This window comes from Anomaloglossus baeobatrachus, chromosome 7 (genome assembly GCF_048569485.1).
Source record: "Anomaloglossus baeobatrachus isolate aAnoBae1 chromosome 7, aAnoBae1.hap1, whole genome shotgun sequence".
In the NCBI taxonomy this organism is placed as follows: Eukaryota; Metazoa; Chordata; class Amphibia; order Anura; family Aromobatidae; genus Anomaloglossus; species Anomaloglossus baeobatrachus.
In genome coordinates, this window is record NC_134359.1 from 98,763,593 (window position 1) to 98,781,350 (window position 17,758).

Below are 17,758 nucleotides of genomic sequence, written 5' to 3' on the forward strand. Positions count from 1 at the left end.
GCAGCCGCTGGGCGGAGCCGCACTGTCCCTCTGCATGACTGACATGCAGGGGCAGTGGAAACCGAAACTAGGCCTCAGGCGAAGCCGGGGCCTAGATTTAAACATGCGGCCAGCGTGCAGGCACCATCGTTGCGGTTCTCCAGTGAAAACTGGAGAACCGGCCGGAAATGTTACCACAATCATAAAACACACTCTCCCCAAAAAATAAAGTACAAGGGACCCCTGGAAAGACCACCTTCTGTGGTAAAAACGTCTCAGTACTTAGCTTGTGAGACGCAGGTGCCAGGTCCCTGGGAGGCGAGCGCTCCGTCCGGCAGAATCCTAAAGGCTGCGGATGGAGACCGGTCTCCTGCAAAGCAGTGAGAACCGTGATGGCTCCCACTTCAAGCCAGAGCCCCAGGGGATGGTGAAGGAGCGCGGCATGTGAAGGCTCCAGCCTTGGAAAATCAACCTTAACAGCACCGCCGACACAGTGGGGTGAGAAGGGACATGCCGGGAATCCAGACTGGACCCGCTTTTCTTCCAAATCTTTGAAATCCAAAAAATCAAAAATCAGAGGATGCATGTGTGTGTGTGTGACCTCCTGAACACAAAGCATTGAAACTGGCTAGGACTGGGTACCAGGGGGGTGTATATGCTAGGAGGGAGGAGCTACACGTTTGATTGTAGTACTTTGTGTGTCCTCCGGAGGCAGAAGCTATACACCCCATGGTCTGGGTCTCCCATAAGGAACGATGAAGAAAGTAGAAATTGGATTTGGTACTTTGGTATAAAGTTACTTACTCTTGATAAGTTCATGGGCGGGTGTGGGGAGTGTTTGCGGGATATGCTCAGCACTTCAGTATACATGGCATGTATAGCATCTAGAGATGAGAGAGTACCGTAATACAAAGTACTCGTTACACGAGTATAGCTAATACTCGTGTATTCGTTCCAAACAATGCAAGTCATTGGGAAATGTGAGTAATTCCCCCCCTCTCTCCGGTAAGTTAGACTCTCCAGCCACAGTAATGCCACAAACAAGATTGCTGTGGCATTACTGTAATAGTAACAATTACACTCAAATCACTAATAGATGCTATTTAGCTAATATTAGGTTAGAGGTTCTGCCTGCCTTACTATGATGTAACTGCGTTCTGTTATCCCTTTGCCATGATGCCAAAACTCTAGCTCCAATACATATCAGATTAATGAAAAACCCCAATATTCATGTACACCAGAGACAGTATCTACCAACTAGGATTGGATTAGATAAAATGCATGCCTGGGAAGGCAGATTTCTTCTATAAAAGAGCAAATCTTAGACTTTCTAGATCTTCCCCAACCAATTATCTGCTGTAATTACGCCCATTTCAAACATCCAGCACTTTGCCGGATGCAGTACATTAATTTACAGTGGAAGCACAAGACCATGCGGACAAATGTGGTTGTGCGCTTCCACTGTAAATGTACTGTATGTGTGCCGGATCCAGCGAAATGACGGCTGTGTGAAACGGGCCTTATTTGTCCACACCAGTAGGTCCCACTTCAATGAAGATAGAAGTGTCAGCTCACCAGCTCTCGATTTAGTTTCTTAATCCCATGTTTAATGGCGGGGGAAGGGAGAGAGAAGATTTCTTATGCAGAGAAGTCTTATGGATGTTATAATTTCTCTAGGACAGGGCTAGTATGCAGGTTACTAGCATTCTGAACATGCCTGCTACCTGTACCAAGAGCACCACTGCTGGGAGGAAATTAACTATATTCCTCCTGGCAGCATTCAGATCTCAGTCATGGGGTGGCTCTCAGTTTGTCACCGCTCAGTGTATAGTAAGTGGTGGCCGTAACGACAGCCCAGGTACTGGATGGCCCTTTAGTAAAGTCTTCACTGAATACAGATGTTTTACGTATTACTGAGATAGGAGATGGCATTTGATACTGAGCATGTTCAATGATGACAGGAGGGAGGAGCTAGAGTCAGAGCTCCACCCCCTGCTCCCTCTCATTTACATAGACTCTTCAGTAACAACTGCCATCTCTTCTCTCAGTAATGGGAAAGTCTTCACTGAATACAGATTTTACCTCAAAATTGAGAATTTTGATAATGACTGATCAATTCTGGCAGAAAAGGAAGCGGATTTGTCTGATAAGATGCATTAGAAGTTAGCTTATTTTCATGTGTACAATGGTTTTATATTTCTACTTCAGAAATCTATGGATATATTTAAAGTATAATCATAGAACAGTTGCCTGGAGCAGTAATTCTTCCAGTCTACTATACTTAAGCAAATCATTCAGATACCAAGCTATTATAACAGAACAAATCACACAACAACAATGCAATACCATGTTTTATTGTAACAGTATAAAGATCCTCTAAACAAAAAGGTTTTTGCTCTTGGAAGGTCAGTGGTGGAACAGTCGCAGGTTGGTGTGCGACAAGACAATGCCCAACTCATCACATGCTTCGATTATCAGTTTGTCGGCTGCAGAGCCAGAAGGAGCGGCAATGAACTGGACTCCACTCTGCAAGGAAAATATAGTCATTAGAATAGGAATGATACAACACAAGCTATACAAGTGCACAGACCAATCATTAAAAAAGATACATTGTACCAGAAGTTCTAAAAGGTGGCTTCACACTGGCATCTTTCTAACCAAAACATTGTTGAATGCAATGTATCTAGTGGATTAGCGCTTAAAAAGGGAATTTGTCAGGTGCCGTATATGCTCCAAGAATCATGAGCAGTTCTGGGTGCATATTAACTAATCCCTGTATCTAGTAGCATACATTTGAGATCTTTAGAAATATTATTTCATATGCTAATGAGGACAGTCACAAGTTACAAGGGCATTACTTCCCTTGATTAGTTGGTCCCCACAGGGGCGTACTAATATGCTAATGAATGCAGTGTCAGAGGCAGTCAATATCACCGCTCTCTGCTGCCACCAGCTTGGACACTGGTTTTCAGCTCAGTGCGCATGATCAAAAATCCCAGACTTCCAGTCATGAGCACTAGGAAGCCGGGTGTACTCATCCCGGCTTCAAACTGGTGTAGTGCACATTACCAGAAGTCCAAATGATGTTCTGATCATTAGCACTGAGCCAAAAAACAGCGGTGGCAGAAGGTGAGAGCAACCATGCCTCTGATGCTGCGCATTCAATAGCATGTTAGCATGCCCACAGGGGCCAACTAGCCAAGGGAACTAACTTCCATGCAATTAGTCACTAACATGTTATAAAGGATCTTTAGAAAAAGAATGTTACTAGATACAAGGACGGTAAGGCAGGGATTAGCAATATGCACCCACTGCTCATGGTTCTGGAAGCATATTGCACACGACAGGTTCACTTTAACCCCTTAACGACTGGGCAGTAATATTACATCCTAGCGGTCATAATGTTACTGCCCACGGTCTGCCGCTGGCAGCATGCCGCGATCAGCGCACATCTCAGCTGATCTTCACAGCTGAGATGTGTGCCTGCTAGGCACGAGCAGAATAGTTATCTGCTTGTGCCGTTTAACCCCTTAAAAATGGCGCTGTCAATATGTGACAGCGCCATTATAATCGCGATAAACTTTTACTTACTGCTTGATACCGGAAGTCACGTGACGTCATTGTAGCACAGGGTCATGTGATGACGCCTGTAGCTATCATGAATCACTTTCTGTTTCACTTGGCCCGGAGCCCAGTGAAGTAGTGTGCATCTCCTCCTCCTCCTCCCCCCTCATAACTTTGTGCCAACTGCAAAACTTTTGCTACATTCACACATTATTGGAATTTGGGCATGATCACTGTATTTCAGTTTGCATATAAAACTATTTTGTTCATAGATCGCTGTATAATATAATTAAGGTGAACACCCCATCATCTCACCTTCCTCGCTCGCTCCACATTGTCTCTGAATGGAAAAAAGGCATCAGAGCTCAGGGAAACCCCAGCTAAAGTAGAGATCCATTGCCTCTTGTCTTCTGGAGTTAGCTGCTCTGGCGGCTGCTCATACAGGGACTTCCACTGCTCTAGCTCCTCCTGGGGACAGACACCAAATGCATAGATTTCAGTAATTGAGTTGCACACTGCTCCAAAGTAAATAGTCATGCAGCAAGCATGGTTTCACCATAATAGATACCTTTTCTAGGGTCCCGCTGACATATTGGTCAATGGCATTTGAAATATCAGCCCTCTTTACTCCAGCTTTAAACTTCATTCCCAGGACACGTGGGTGGTGCCGCAGCCACCAGTTATCAGCTTTGTCCCCAGCCAGACGGGTGCAATGTATGCGGGACTGTTGACCAGCTCCCATACCCACCACCTATCACAAAAAGTTCTCCGATTATAATGTAGTCTCTAAAATTATACGTGCTCTACAGAGAGTGAGTCTTTGACATGGTCTTGACCTTTTCATATATAAAGAGGCAACATCTCACTAGGACATACCATTACCCATCGCCACCCATCCTAACCTTGGACTGAAGAGTTTGTTACCTGTCCATCCTTTGCATAGCAGACAGAATTAGACTGGGTATATTTCAGTGCAATAGTGGCCACAATCAAGTCTCGGATGGCCGACTCTGGTAACTGAAACAAATTGTAAAAATATCTTATTTTTCAAGCTCCATTAAGCAGTTTTAGCAATTTTAAAATTAGTTTTCGGCCCTGTGCGCACTGTTTTTTGCTGCAGAAAAGGTACGTTTTTTCCCCCCTCTTACCCTTTGTGCAGTTCTTCCCCCAGCAAAATCTAAGGGAAATAAAAAATGCTGTGCACACACTGCGGGTTTTCCCTTTCGGTTTTGCTGCAGAATTTCTGCAGCAAAAAAAGTAGCATGTCATAGATAATGGTAAAAAATTGAAGGGACCAACCCGTGGCAAATCCACAGCAAGAATGCAACAAACCACTGCAAAAATTTGGGTGCGGAATTCTGTCAGAGGGTGCAGATTTTCTTAAAATAAAAATTTCCCAGTGCACACATACCCTTACAGTTTTATTGAGAAATTCTTAAAGTAGATCCATAAAGGGAATCTCACCAGGCTCTGCCATCTAATTTCAGAGCAAAATAAAAAAAAAAAAAAAAAAAAAAAAGTCAGGTAGATTCAAATGATAAGCTACTTACTGTGCTGCTTTCTGTAGTTGTAATCTTCCGCTGATAAACAGTGATTTCTGCTTCTGCCCAGTGGTATGGGCAGTGTTATACAGAGCTCAGCATTCAGAGAACTACATCAGTAACAGATTAGACAGGATTTTATCAGAACTGCAGCAAGCAGCCCAGTATGTGATACATTGCTGGAATCCAGATCTCTGCCCCTGTATTATGCTGCCTTCAGATGTATCAAAATCCTGGTGACAGATTCCCTTCAGAATGATGCAAGGTAGGTCAATATATAGACTAAGCCAAATGACACAGAATCACAGCAAAGTGCTCGTACTATGTGAAACAGTCTACACCACTCCACATAGTGGGAATGCCAGCACAGGCCACCCAGGTGTATGGATTCCTATAAATAAGTCCGGTGCATTTTCCTGGCACATACAGCCATTGTAATGTGTTTACTTAATGAACAATCCCTAAGAAAACGGACGTGACGTCTGTACCTCTTTCTTTGGTGTAACCAGATTGGCGAATAGGGAGCCATCTACGACTGCATCATTTCTCTTCTGTTCCAGCTGCAAGCCAAAAATGGTTCGAATCTCAGCATTATCCGGCTCATAAGTTGAATCCACCTAAAAAAAAAAAAAAAAAAAAAAAAAAAAAAAAAAAAAAAAAAAAAAAAAAAAGAAAAATTGACAGAATGAAGGCGTTAATTGTGTATAAAAAAAGATCTGTGCCTGATGCTAGTGCTGGAGACAGGAATTTTAGGAAAAGGGTGAAACCATAATAAAATTAAGTTGAAGCTGCAGATCTTTAATGACTTTCCTTTAAAGGGAACCTGTCAGGAGAAATTTCACCCAAAACCTAAAAGGTTCCCCCCTCTGCAGCTCCTGGGCTGCATTCTAGAAAGGTCCCTGTTATTATTGTGCCCCATGTGAGACCAAAATAAAGACTTTATAAAGTGGTACCTTTTTGTATGCAGATTCTGTAAATGTGACACGGGGGCGGGCTCTCTGGCGTCCGTTATTCTGCCTCCTGGTCCTGTATGCCGCCCCCATCGCTCCTTTCCATAGCTGATGCACCGCCCACTGCTCCAGCCATCCCCGCGCATGCCCAGTGCCAGTCTCACGGGACTGAGCAGTGTGACCGCTGGTGATGTGTGCGCAGGCAAGTGATTATGGGCGGGGCTGTGATTGTTATCAGCAAGTACCCGCCCATAATCTCGTGAGCGCGCAAACCTCACCAGCGGTCACACTGTGCTCAGGGTAGTGCTAGACTGTATGGGCTGCTTCCAGGGATGACGTCCCTTTTGTCACGTGATAGTATTTTGAACACGCCCCTATCATGTGACAAAAGGGACGTCATCCCTGGAAGCAGCCCATACAGTCTAGCACTACCCTGAGCACAGTGTGACCGCTGGTGAGGTTTGCGCGCTCACGAGATTATGGGCGGGTACTTGCTGATAACAATCACAGCCCCGCCCATAATCACTTGCCTGCGCACACATCACCAGCGGTCACACTGCTCAGTCCCGTGAGACTGGCACTGGGCATGCGCGGGGATGGCTGGAGCAGTGGGCGGTGCATCAGCTATGGAAAGGAGCGATGGGGGCGGCATACAGGACCAGGAGGCAGAATAACGGACGCCAGAAAGCCCGCCCCCGTGTCACATTTACAGAATCTGCATACAAAAAGGTACCACTTTATAAAGTCTTTATTTTGGTCTCACATGGGGCACAATAATAACAGGGACCTTTCTAGAATGCAGCCCAGGAGCTGCAGAGGGGGAATCTTTTAGGTTTTGGGTGAAATTTCTGCTGACAGGTTCCCTTTAAGCTTCGGTTTCACATAGGTGTAAAGCTTTTGCTTACCAAAAAAGGGAAGAAACCTGTGGGGGGTGGGGGAATATCATAATTTGAAATGTGCCCACTTTTAGACTTTATTCGCAGCACATGGAGATAATCATGTTCACCACAACATGTGCTTCCAACTATGTGAGGTGCTTATTACCAAATTATAGGATCAAGCCGTTCACCGCCAACTAGTACTAATGTATGTACCCTGGGGAATGGGGAAAAATAAAAATATTTCATGCAATTTTGATCAAATCCAGATGGGGAGGAGGAGAAGAAAAAAAAAAAACAAAAAGAAGGGAATTTTGTTTACTTACCGTAAATTCCTTTTCTTCTAGCTCCAATTGGGAGACCCAGACAGTGGGTGTATAGCTACTGCCCTCTGGAGGCCGCACAAAGAACTACACTTAAAAGTGTAAGGCCCCTCCCCTTCTGGCTATACACCCTCCCGTAGGAGTACAGATTCCTCAGTTTTAGTACCAAAGCAAGAAGGAGGAAAGCCAATAACAGTTTCAAAAACAAATTCAATCCGATAACTAGATCGGAGAACTTAAGAAACAACGTGAACAACATGTGCACCCGAAAAAACGAAACCCTAAAAACAGATAGGGCGGGTGCTGGGTCTCCCAATTGGAGCTAGAAGAAAAGGAATTTACGGTAAGTAAACAAAATTCCCTTCTTTTTCGCTCCTAATTGGGAGACCCAGACAGTGGGACGTCCAAAAGCAGTCCCTGGGTGGGTAAAAAGATACCACATGAACGGGCTGTCATACAGCCTCTTCCTACAGGTGGGCCACCGCCGCCTGAAGGACCTGTCTACCTAGGCTGGCGTCTGCCGAAGCGTAGGTATGCACTTGATAGTGTTTGGTAAACGTGTGCAGACTCGACCAGGTAGCCGCCTGGCACACTTGCTGAGCCGTAGCCTGATGCCTCAACGCCCAGGACGCACCAACGGCTCTGTAGAATGGGCCTTCAGTCCAGATGGAATCTGAAGCCCAGCAGAACGGTATGTGTGAAGAATTGGTTCCTTGATCCACCGCGCCAGGGTGGATTTGGAAGCTTGCGATCCCTTATGCTGACCAGCGACTAGGACAAAGAGCGCATCCGAACGGCGTAGAGGCGCCGTGCGAGAAATGTAAATCCTGAGTGCTCTCACCAGGTCCAACAGATGTAAACCCTTTTCAAATTGGTGAACTGGATGCGGACACAAAGATGGCAAAGTGATATCCTGATTGAGATGAAAGGAAGAAACCACCTTGGGAGAAAACTCTGGAATTGGACGCAGTACTACCTTGTCTTGGTGAAATACCAGGAAGGGAGATTTGCAAGATAACGCCGCCAGCTCGGACACTCTTCGAAGAGACGTGACCGCTACAAGAAAAACTACCTTTTGTGAAAGCCGAGAAAGGGGAACCTCTTTCAAAGGCTCGAAAGGCGGCTTTTGAAGAGCAAGGAGAACCTTGTTCAGATCCCAGGGTTCCAATGGCCGTCTGTAAGGAGGAACGATATGACAAACTCCTTGGAGAAACGTGCGTACTTTAGAAAGCTGTGCCAAGCGCTTCTGAAAGAATACGGATAACGCGGAGACTTGACCCTTAAGCGAGCTAAGGGACAAACCTTTTTCCAACCCAGACTGCAGGAAGGAAAGAAAAATTGGCAATGCAAATGGCCAGGGAGAAAACCCTTGAGCCAAGCACCACGCTAAGAATATCTTCCACGTCCTGTGATAGATCTTAGCTGAGGATGGTTTTCTAGCCTGTCTCATTGTGGCAACAACTCCCTGAGATAAACCTGAGGCCGCTAGGATCCAGGACTCAATGGCCACACAGTCAGGTTCAGGGCCGCAGAATTCAGATGGAAAAACGGCCCTTGAGACAGCAGATCTGGACGGTCTGGTAGTGCCCACGGTTGGCCTACCGTGAGATGCCACAGATCCGGGTACCACGACCTTCTTGGCCAATTTGGAGCGACGAGTATGGCTCGCTGGCAGTCGGACTTGATTTTCCGGAGAACTCTGGGTAACAATGCTAGAGGTGGGAACACATAGGGGAGTCGGAATTGCGACCAATCCTGAACCAAGGCGTCTGCCGCCAGCGCTCGGTGATCGTGAGACCGTGCCATGAAAACTGGGACCTTGTTGTGCCGTGACGCCATCAGATCGACGTCCGGCGACCCCCAGCGGCAACAGATCTGTTGAAACACGTCCGGGTGAAGGGACCATTCTCCTGCGTCCATGCCCTGGCGACTGAGAAAGTCTGCTTCCCAGTTTTCCACGCCTGGGATGTGAACTGCAGATATGGTGGACGCTCTGCTTTCCACCCACGTCAAAATCCGCTGGACTTCTTGAAAAGCTTGGCGACTGCGTGTTCCCCCTTGGTGGTTGATGTACGCCACCGCCGTGGAATTGTCCGACTGAATCCGAATCTGCTTGCCTTCCAGCCATTGTTGGAAGGCTCGCAGGGCAAGATAGATTGCTCTGATTTCCAGAACATTGATCTGCAAGGTGGACTCTTCCTGAGTCCACGTCCCCTGAGCCCTGTGGTGGAGAAACACCGCTCCCCACCCTGATAGGCTCGCATCTGTCGTGACCACTGCCCAGGACGGGGGAAGGAACGACTTTCCCTGTGACAATGAGTTGGGGAGAAGCCACCAACGTAGAGAGTCCTTGGCAGTCTGAGAGAGGGAGACAGTCCTGTCGAGGGACGTCGATTTCCCATCCCATTGGCGCAGAATGTCCCATTGGAGAGGGCGCAGATGAAACTGCGCGAACGGGACTGCCTCCATTGCTGCTACCATCTTTCCTAGGAAATGCATGAGGCGCCTCAGTGAGTGCGACTGGCTCTGAAGGAGAGATTGCACTCCAGTCCGTAGCGAGCACTGCTTGTCCAGTGGAAGCCTCACTATCGCTGATAGAGTATGAAACTCCATGCCAAGATAAGTCAGAGATTGGGTCGGGGTTAGATGAGACTTTGGAAAGTTGATAATCCACCCGAAAGTCTGGAGAGTGTCTAGTGCCACCTTCAGACTGTGTTGGCATGCTTCTTGAGAGGATGCCTTTATAAGCAGGTCGTCTAGGTACGGGATGACCGAGTGACCCTGCGAGTGCAGAACAGCTACTACTGCTGCCATGACTTTGGTGAAGACCCGGGGGGCTGTTGCCAGACCGAAGGGTAACGCTACGAACTGTAGGTGCTCGTCGTGTATGACGAAACGTAGGAAACGCTGATGCTCTGGTGCAATCGGCACGTGGAGATACGCATCTTTGATGTCTATTGATGCTAGAAAATCTCCCTGAGACATTGAGGCTATGACGGAGCGTAGGGATTCCATCCGGAACCTCCTGACTTTTACGTGTCTGTTGAGCAACTTCAGATCCAGGACGGGACGATACGATCCGTCCTTTTTTGGGACCACAAACAGATTGGAGTAAAAACCGTGACCCTGTTCCTGAAGAGGGACGGAGGTCACCACTCCTTCCGCCTTTAGAGCGGCCACCGCCTGCAACAGAGCATCGGCTCGGTCTGGTGGTGGAGAAGTTCTGAAGAAACGAGTTGGCGGACGAGAACCGAACTCTATCCTGTACCCGTGAGATAGAATATCTCTCACCCAACGGTCTTTGACATTTGCTAGCCAAATGTCGCCAAAGTGGGACAGCCTCCCACCGACCGCGGGTGTGGGCATCGGAGACCGCAAGTCAGGAGGACGTCGTTTTGGCAACGGTTCCTCCGGCTGGTCTTTTTGGGCGTGACTGAGACCTCCAAGAATTTGAACGTCTCTGGTCCTTTTGAGTCTTTTTTGACGAGGCGAATTGGGACCTGCCCTGTCCTCGAAAGGACCGATAACCAGACTGACCCCTCCTCTGTTGGGGCTTGTTTTGTCTGTGTTGCGGTAAGGAAGAGTCCTTACCCTTGGAGTGTTTGATGATTTCATCCAAACGCTCTCCAAACAATCGGTCACGAGAAAAAGGCAAATTGGTTAAGCACTTCTTGGAATGAGAATCTGCTTTCCAATGTCTCAACCACAGAGCCCTACGCAAAACAACTGAGTTGGCTGACGCCACTGCCGTGCGGCTTGTAGCGTCAAGAACAGCATTAATCGCGTACGACGCGAATGCCGCCATTTGCGAGGTCAATGGTGCTACCTGCGGGGCAAATGCACGTGTGACTGAGTCGACTCGCGCAAGCCCGGCCGTGATAGCTTGGAGTGCCCATACGGCCGCAAAAGAAGGCGCTAATGACGCTCCAATCGCTTCATAGATGGATTTCAGCCAGAGCTCCATCTGCCTGTCAGTGGCATCTTTAAGTGCCGCTCCATCTTCAACAGCAACCAAGGATCTGGCTGCAAGCCTGGAAATTGGAGGATCCACTTTTGGACACTGGGTCCAACCCTTGACCACTTCAGAGGGAAAAGGGTAGCGTGTATCTTTAAGTCGTTTAGGAAAACGCCTTTCAGGATAAGCGTGGGGTTTCTGGATTGCGTCTCTGAAGTCAGCGTGGTCCAGAAAAGTGCTTAATGTACGCTTAGGGTATCTGAAATGGATTCTCTCGTGCTGCGAAGCTGACTCCTCTACAGGAGGAGCTGGTGGGGAAATATTCAACATCTTATTGATGTTAAATATAAGATCATTAACTATTGCGTCACCATCTGGTGTATCTAGATTGAGAGCGGTCCCAGGATCAGAATCCTGATCAGTTAAGTCCGCCTCATCACCCATAGATTCATCCCGCTGGGATCCAGACCATTGAGATGAATGTGAAGGCCCGTCATAACGAGCCCGCTTAGGCTGCCCGGGGCCATCGTCCGAGTCAGAGTCTTCACCCTGAGGTGTAGATGCCCGTCCCGGAGCTAGGAGCTGAGGGGGACCAGGGGGCAATACATGCACAGTGTCCGTGGTCTGAAGTACAGGCCTAGCTCGCAATGTGTCAAGAATTTGTGACATAGTGAGAGACATTCTGTCAGCAAAAGCTGCAAACTCAGTTCCTGTCACCTGGACAGCATTCACAGGTGGTACACCCTGGGACACGTCCAGCAGAGGTCCCGACTGTGCAAGCGCCGCAGGGGCCGAGCACTGCACACAATGGGGGTCCGTGGAGCCTGCCGGTAGAAAAGTCCCACATGCGGTGCAGGAAGCATACAATGTCTGTGCCTTGGCACCCTTGCGTTTTACGGGCGACATGCTGCTGGCTCTCTGCATGTGAGAGAGTCTATAGCCAAAGGGCGACCAGCGCTATGTAATACCAAGTATTTGTAGCAACAAAATACTAAGAATACTACGAGCACAAGAGGGGGTGAGCCCTGAGGGCTGCTTACCGCCCGCTGAACAGCGGGTAAGAGGCTGCAGAATGCCTTGTCTGGGTCTCCCCGGCTCCCCTCTGCAGCTCAGCGTGTCAGCAAGAATGGCTGCTGGCTTCTGTGGAGAGGGGCGGTCCGTGGGAGTTCCCAAACAAAAGTGCGGGAACAGTGTCCCCTCTGTGCTGACTGTGAGGGCTGGAGTATGTAAAAACGACTCCAGCCCTCAGCGCTGATGCACTGGCCGGCGTCCCGCCCCTCTCCTGACTGGCAGGTCTGTGGGCGGGAACGAACGAAAGCAGGCCGCAAAAGCCGGGGACTCGAGTTATCAGCGCGGCCGCCGTAAAAGCGCGGGCCGCGCTGAAGTCCCCGGCGCACCGCAAGTGCCAGCCGCGCCGCTGTTCGAGCGGCCGGCGCGACCGAGTTCTAGACGTGGGCAGCGTCCCGCCCCTCTCCTGACTGGCAGGTCTGGGGGCGGGAACGAAAGGAAGCAGGCCGCAAAAGCCGGGGACTGTAGTTATCAGCGCGGCCGCCGTAAAAGCGCAGGCCGCGCTGAAGTCCCCGGCGCACTACAAGTGCCAGCCGCGCCGCAGTCCCAGCGGCCGGCGCGGCCTATTCCCATAAATGTGCCTGCTTCAGCAAGCTGAATGAGGCCATGGCACAGGCGCCGCAGCGCTGATGTCCCCCGGCGCACTACAACACCCAGCATGCTGCGGTGTGAGCGCCAGATACACGGGGACACAGAGTACCTTGAGGAAGCAGGGCCATGTCCCTGATGTACTCCGCTCCATCCAGCATCTTCTCCAGGGGCTGTAGATGGAGCACGGTCTCTGTGCCTGGAGACCGGTAAATCCCACTTCACCCAGAGCCCTGTAAAAAGGGATGGGGAAGGAATCAGCATGTGGGCTCCTGCCGCCGTACCCGCAATGGGTACCTCAACCTTACAAACACCTCCGACATAAGTGGGGTGAGAAGGGAGCATGCTGGGAGTCTGTATAGACCCTCTTTTCTTCCATCCGACAGTCAGCAGCTGCTGCTGACTAAAAACAATGGAGCTATGCGTGCGTGTCTGACCTCCTTGCGCACAAAGCTAAAACTGAGGAATCTGTACTCCTACGGGAGGGTGTATAGCCAGAAGGGGAGGGGCCTTACACTTTTAAGTGTAGTTCTTTGTGCGGCCTCCAGAGGCAGTAGCTATACACCCACTGTCTGGGTCTCCCAATTAGGAGCGAAAAAGAAAAACAAACATATCATATCCTAATATAGACTGCTTAACTTATATGGATCTAAATACCGAGACATTTACAGCATTCTCCAGGTTTCAGCCCCTTTACCAGAGATCTATGAAAATGTGCATTGTTTAATGAAAACCAGGACACACGATAATACTTTACCTGCAAGACACAATAATTCCCATTCTTTTTTTTGGAGAGGATTTTCAGAGCCTCTTCATCGTACCCTGGAGCTATAATGCCATCAGAAACCTATCACAATACAAGATTAAGAAAAGACCACTACTGACTGAAGAGGACTACAGATTAAAGAGATTACCGGATGAGTCATCATTTGGACATGCATCTATTCAAAATATTTCCATCTGCATTGGAATTAAAGTGGTCTGTCCATATAGAACCGTTCTGGCCTAGGCACGGTATAGGTCAGACATGTGCTTGGTAGAGTGCTCCCAACTCCTTTACAGACATAAAATGGTCTATCATGCCCACTTGGCTTCTCAGACGTTAATGAGAATAGCTGTGCTCAGTGGTCACCTATTCAGTAATGGGGTGGTCCAGGACTTAACTGATGAAGACCTGGATCACTGATGCACCAGGTATTCGGCGGTTTCGTGGCCGCTGCTGAGAACTATACTTTGTAGACTTGAACATGAGATCGACAACAGTTTGTGAAATGCCCCAATCCATACCCAATTTAGCACGTCCTGTATTGATTTGTAACCAAACAACTGCCACATTGTGACTGGATAGCCACATGACACTAAGACCTGTCTATATGTTGTCCACTAAGGGGGAGACTTGACACCAATTGCTATGCTGTGGCCCCCATTCTAGAGCCGAAAGGATGGGGTTCAGGGGGAGGAAAAAAAAAAAAAAAAAAAAAACCCACACTATTGCACCATCCATTTGGAGAGCAGTCTTATCCGAATTAGGCCATTGTGTCCCACACACTCCACTTTGTAGCAGAGAACTGTTCCTACTTAAGCCACCTATTGCCAGCTGCTCAATATATTGCAGTCCTGGGACAAGATATCTGCACATAAGTGGATGCATTTTGTATTACAATCTGTTTTTGGACAAGGCCATTTAACATTAGCGCCATATAGTAAAGAAAAGTTAATATTTTTTTTTTAAAAAAAAAATAGATACCACTGTATTTAGAGCTCACCGTTTAAAACGATAAATCCTACAAGTATTAAAGGGAACTTGTCAGGTTCCATATGCACCCAGAACCATGAGTAGTTCTGGGTGCATATTGCTCTTCCCTGGTCCCAAGGGCATTTGTTACCTTAGCTAGTTGGCCCACATAGCATGGTAGCACACCCCTGTGGGTGTACTAACATGCTAATGAATGGACAGCCACGCCACATATACCTCACTCCTGATGGCAGCCGGCGGAAGATGGATGAGCACGCTGCATGATCCAGAGTCCTCAGCACTTCTGATCATGAGCACTGTACCTCACTGAAGCCGGGAAGCTTACAATGCACATGATCAGAAGTCCCGTATACACCGGATCATGCGCAGAGCACATGCATCCTCCGCAAGCCACCATGAACAATGAAGTATGTGCTTATCGCTGCGCATTCATTAGTATGTTATTACGCCCACAAGTGTGGGCTGACTAGCCAAGGGAACAAACACCTTAGTCCCTGCACTCAGCATATAATCTTTACAAACACTTTCTAAAAATATCTATGCTAGTGTATACAGGGACAGTTAGGCAGGGATTAGCAATATGTACCCAGAACTGCTCGTGGTTCTCAGTGCATATTGCACCTGACAGGTCCCCTTTAAGTGGAGGTTCTTAAGTGCCAACGTTGGGAGCAGAGGGAATAAAGAGCAAAAATGGACCACTTTTGACACATCCTCTATACAATATGAACTCATTTCCGGGGAATTTTTAATTGATAGTTAACAGCCAATATTCCACCTACTGAGATCTTCATACCTCTCTGGAGATTATCTTTGCAGTGGGGACGTCACACACATCAGAAATGGCAATAAAGTCACCAAAAGAGGACATCCTGTCAGAGCCTAGGAAATAAAAAGCCAGCAGGAGCAATTATTTTCATATAATCCAATAATAATTACAAGTCAGAACCTTGCAGTAACAAGGAACATTGTATCAAACAAACCTTCACTTACCTCGGGCTCTTGCATAGGCAGATGCCAAGGGAGTGAGTGCAGCAAAGAGGTCGTGTACCATGCACACCTGGGCCTCTTCTTCTGTCAAAGGAACGCCAACAGCAGCACCTGGTGGTAGAAAGCGATATTACAAGATAGGGACCAACTTACTGGATGAAGTCAGAAATAACAGCCTGGAACGTTACAAGCCTCAAACAAGCTGTGTTTAACACCATTAGTCGTAAATAAAAATATATAAGAAAATATATATAAAAAACAAAAAAACCCCAATATATATATATTCCTAGAAAATATTACAGGATTTTCATTGGTAAAGAAGTGCGCAAGTTTTATTATGATATGGAATCCATTGGATTGTTACCTGCAGGGCTTACGTGTTTGAAGGAGGTGGCCGCAGGGAGGCCTAATGCATTTTTCAGCTCTCTCACCAGCTGCCAGCCATTGAGGGCATCACACAGATTAATAAAACCAGGAGAGCCATTCAGCACTGCAAGAGGGAAGAGAGACAAGTAACTACGGTTAAAACCAAAGCAAACCCCACACAAATACTGTGCGTATAATCTGTCTGATCCATAGACGCCCTTGTCATCCCTACAAAGCACCCAGAGACTGTGGGGGCTTCTCATCCATGGGATCAGCAATTTAAATATTGAGACTTTGCATTCACTTGATGAATTTGTCAATAAAAAAAAAAAAAAAAAACAAAAAAAAACCTCAACTTTTAGCCACATTTGTATTAAGCTTGTGCGCACGTTGCGTAATTCCATGCATTTATGCTGTATATTGCACTGCAGCGTAAATGCATGCGTCCTGCGTCCCCTGCACAATGTAGATTGTGCTCGATACGTGCACACATTGCTTTTATGAACGCAGCAATTAGGATGCTAAAATTTTGACCCAAATCCGTGTGTTGATAAAAGCAGCATGTCAATTATTTGTGCGTTCTGGATGCAGCTCCCACTATGGTGGGGGCAGCAGCCAGGGCGCATGAAATCGGCTTTCTACAAAAAAAAAAAATAAAAAAAAAAACAGCATCCATTAGGCCCGTTTCACACGTCAGTGAAGAACACTGACGTTCTTCACTGACGTGTAAAACACACACGTCCCTCCGTGTTTCTGTGATACACGGCACACGTGGGTTGTCCATGTGCAATCCGTGATTGCATATGGACATTACTCACCTGCCTTCGCTCCTGCTGTTCATGGTGCTGAACTCCTCGGCTCTGCAGCATCCGCCCACCGCTCTCAGCAGCTACTTCCTGGTCGGCTATTCCTGCTCTCATGAATATTCATGAGCCTGGCAGGAGCTGCAGAGAGCGGAGGCTGCACAGCGCGTCGCTGGAAAGAGGAGTTGAAAATGTTTGATATGTCTGTTTTTCTGGTGCGTGTTTCATGGATCCCACCATAGTGTGGTCCGTGGGTCAGTGATATCAGACAAAAAAAAAAAAAAAAAAAAACCTCCTTTATTTGAAATAAAAAGCCCCCTCTTTCACCAGTATATTAACCCCCCAAAGACCCCTCCAGGTCCTAAGTAATCCACACAAGGTCCCACAGCGATTCAGCTCTACTACATCCCTGTCCTGTCACAGCGAGAGGCCACACAGTATGACTTCCATCTGTGAGTGCAGACAGAGCTGCAGCAATCAGAATGAAATGGTGTGAACCAGACGTCAGCTACGGGTTCCGCAGAACGGCGTGTTGCAGCAGTGACGTCACGGATTCACTGATGTGAGGTTCAGGCCCGTTACTGAGATGAGCCATGCGATCGGTGGTACTGTCACTCATGCGAATCCTCCAGTTGCAGCTCACTTCAGTCGTGGCCCGATTTATGCTCACAGGTGGAGGACTCCAGCTGTGACAGCAAATTGTGAGTGACAGCACCACTAATAAAGCAACTCACTGTGGAGCTCACAGCTAGCAGTCTTGTTCTATGGCACTTGCTGTGTCAGATTTAGCAGTGCTGGAAGCATCGTGGGAGATTGTGTGGATTACGTTGGGCCTGGAGGGTTGCTTGGGGTGTTAGACAAAAAAATAACCCTCTCACCACTATTATTTCAAATAAAGCATTTTCTTGGCTATTAGTTTACTTTCACATACAGATTAGTATTACGGGGGGGCTCAGACGCCTGCCATGACTAATGTAGGACTTTGTGGCAGCGGCAATTC

General features: G+C 47.7%; 1 protein-coding gene across 1 annotated transcript in view; it reads right to left on the reverse strand.

Moving 5' to 3' along the window:
* Positions 1 to 2,317: 2,317 nt before the first annotated feature.
* Positions 2,318 to 17,758, reverse strand: part of ATIC (5-aminoimidazole-4-carboxamide ribonucleotide formyltransferase/IMP cyclohydrolase) — a 51,456-nt gene continuing 36,015 nt past the window's right edge. Inside the window, exons 8-16 of the mRNA XM_075318945.1 lie at positions 15,954 to 16,079; positions 15,593 to 15,700; positions 15,396 to 15,481; positions 13,604 to 13,693; positions 5,573 to 5,701; positions 4,468 to 4,560; positions 4,112 to 4,294; positions 3,859 to 4,011; positions 2,318 to 2,505 (exon numbers count right to left, since the gene is read on the reverse strand). Of these exons, the coding sequence (XP_075175060.1) occupies positions 2,386 to 2,505; positions 3,859 to 4,011; positions 4,112 to 4,294; positions 4,468 to 4,560; positions 5,573 to 5,701; positions 13,604 to 13,693; positions 15,396 to 15,481; positions 15,593 to 15,700; positions 15,954 to 16,079 (1,088 nt within the window). The 3' untranslated portion in view covers positions 2,318 to 2,385. The remainder of the gene's footprint in view (positions 2,506 to 3,858; positions 4,012 to 4,111; positions 4,295 to 4,467; positions 4,561 to 5,572; positions 5,702 to 13,603; positions 13,694 to 15,395; positions 15,482 to 15,592; positions 15,701 to 15,953; positions 16,080 to 17,758) is intronic.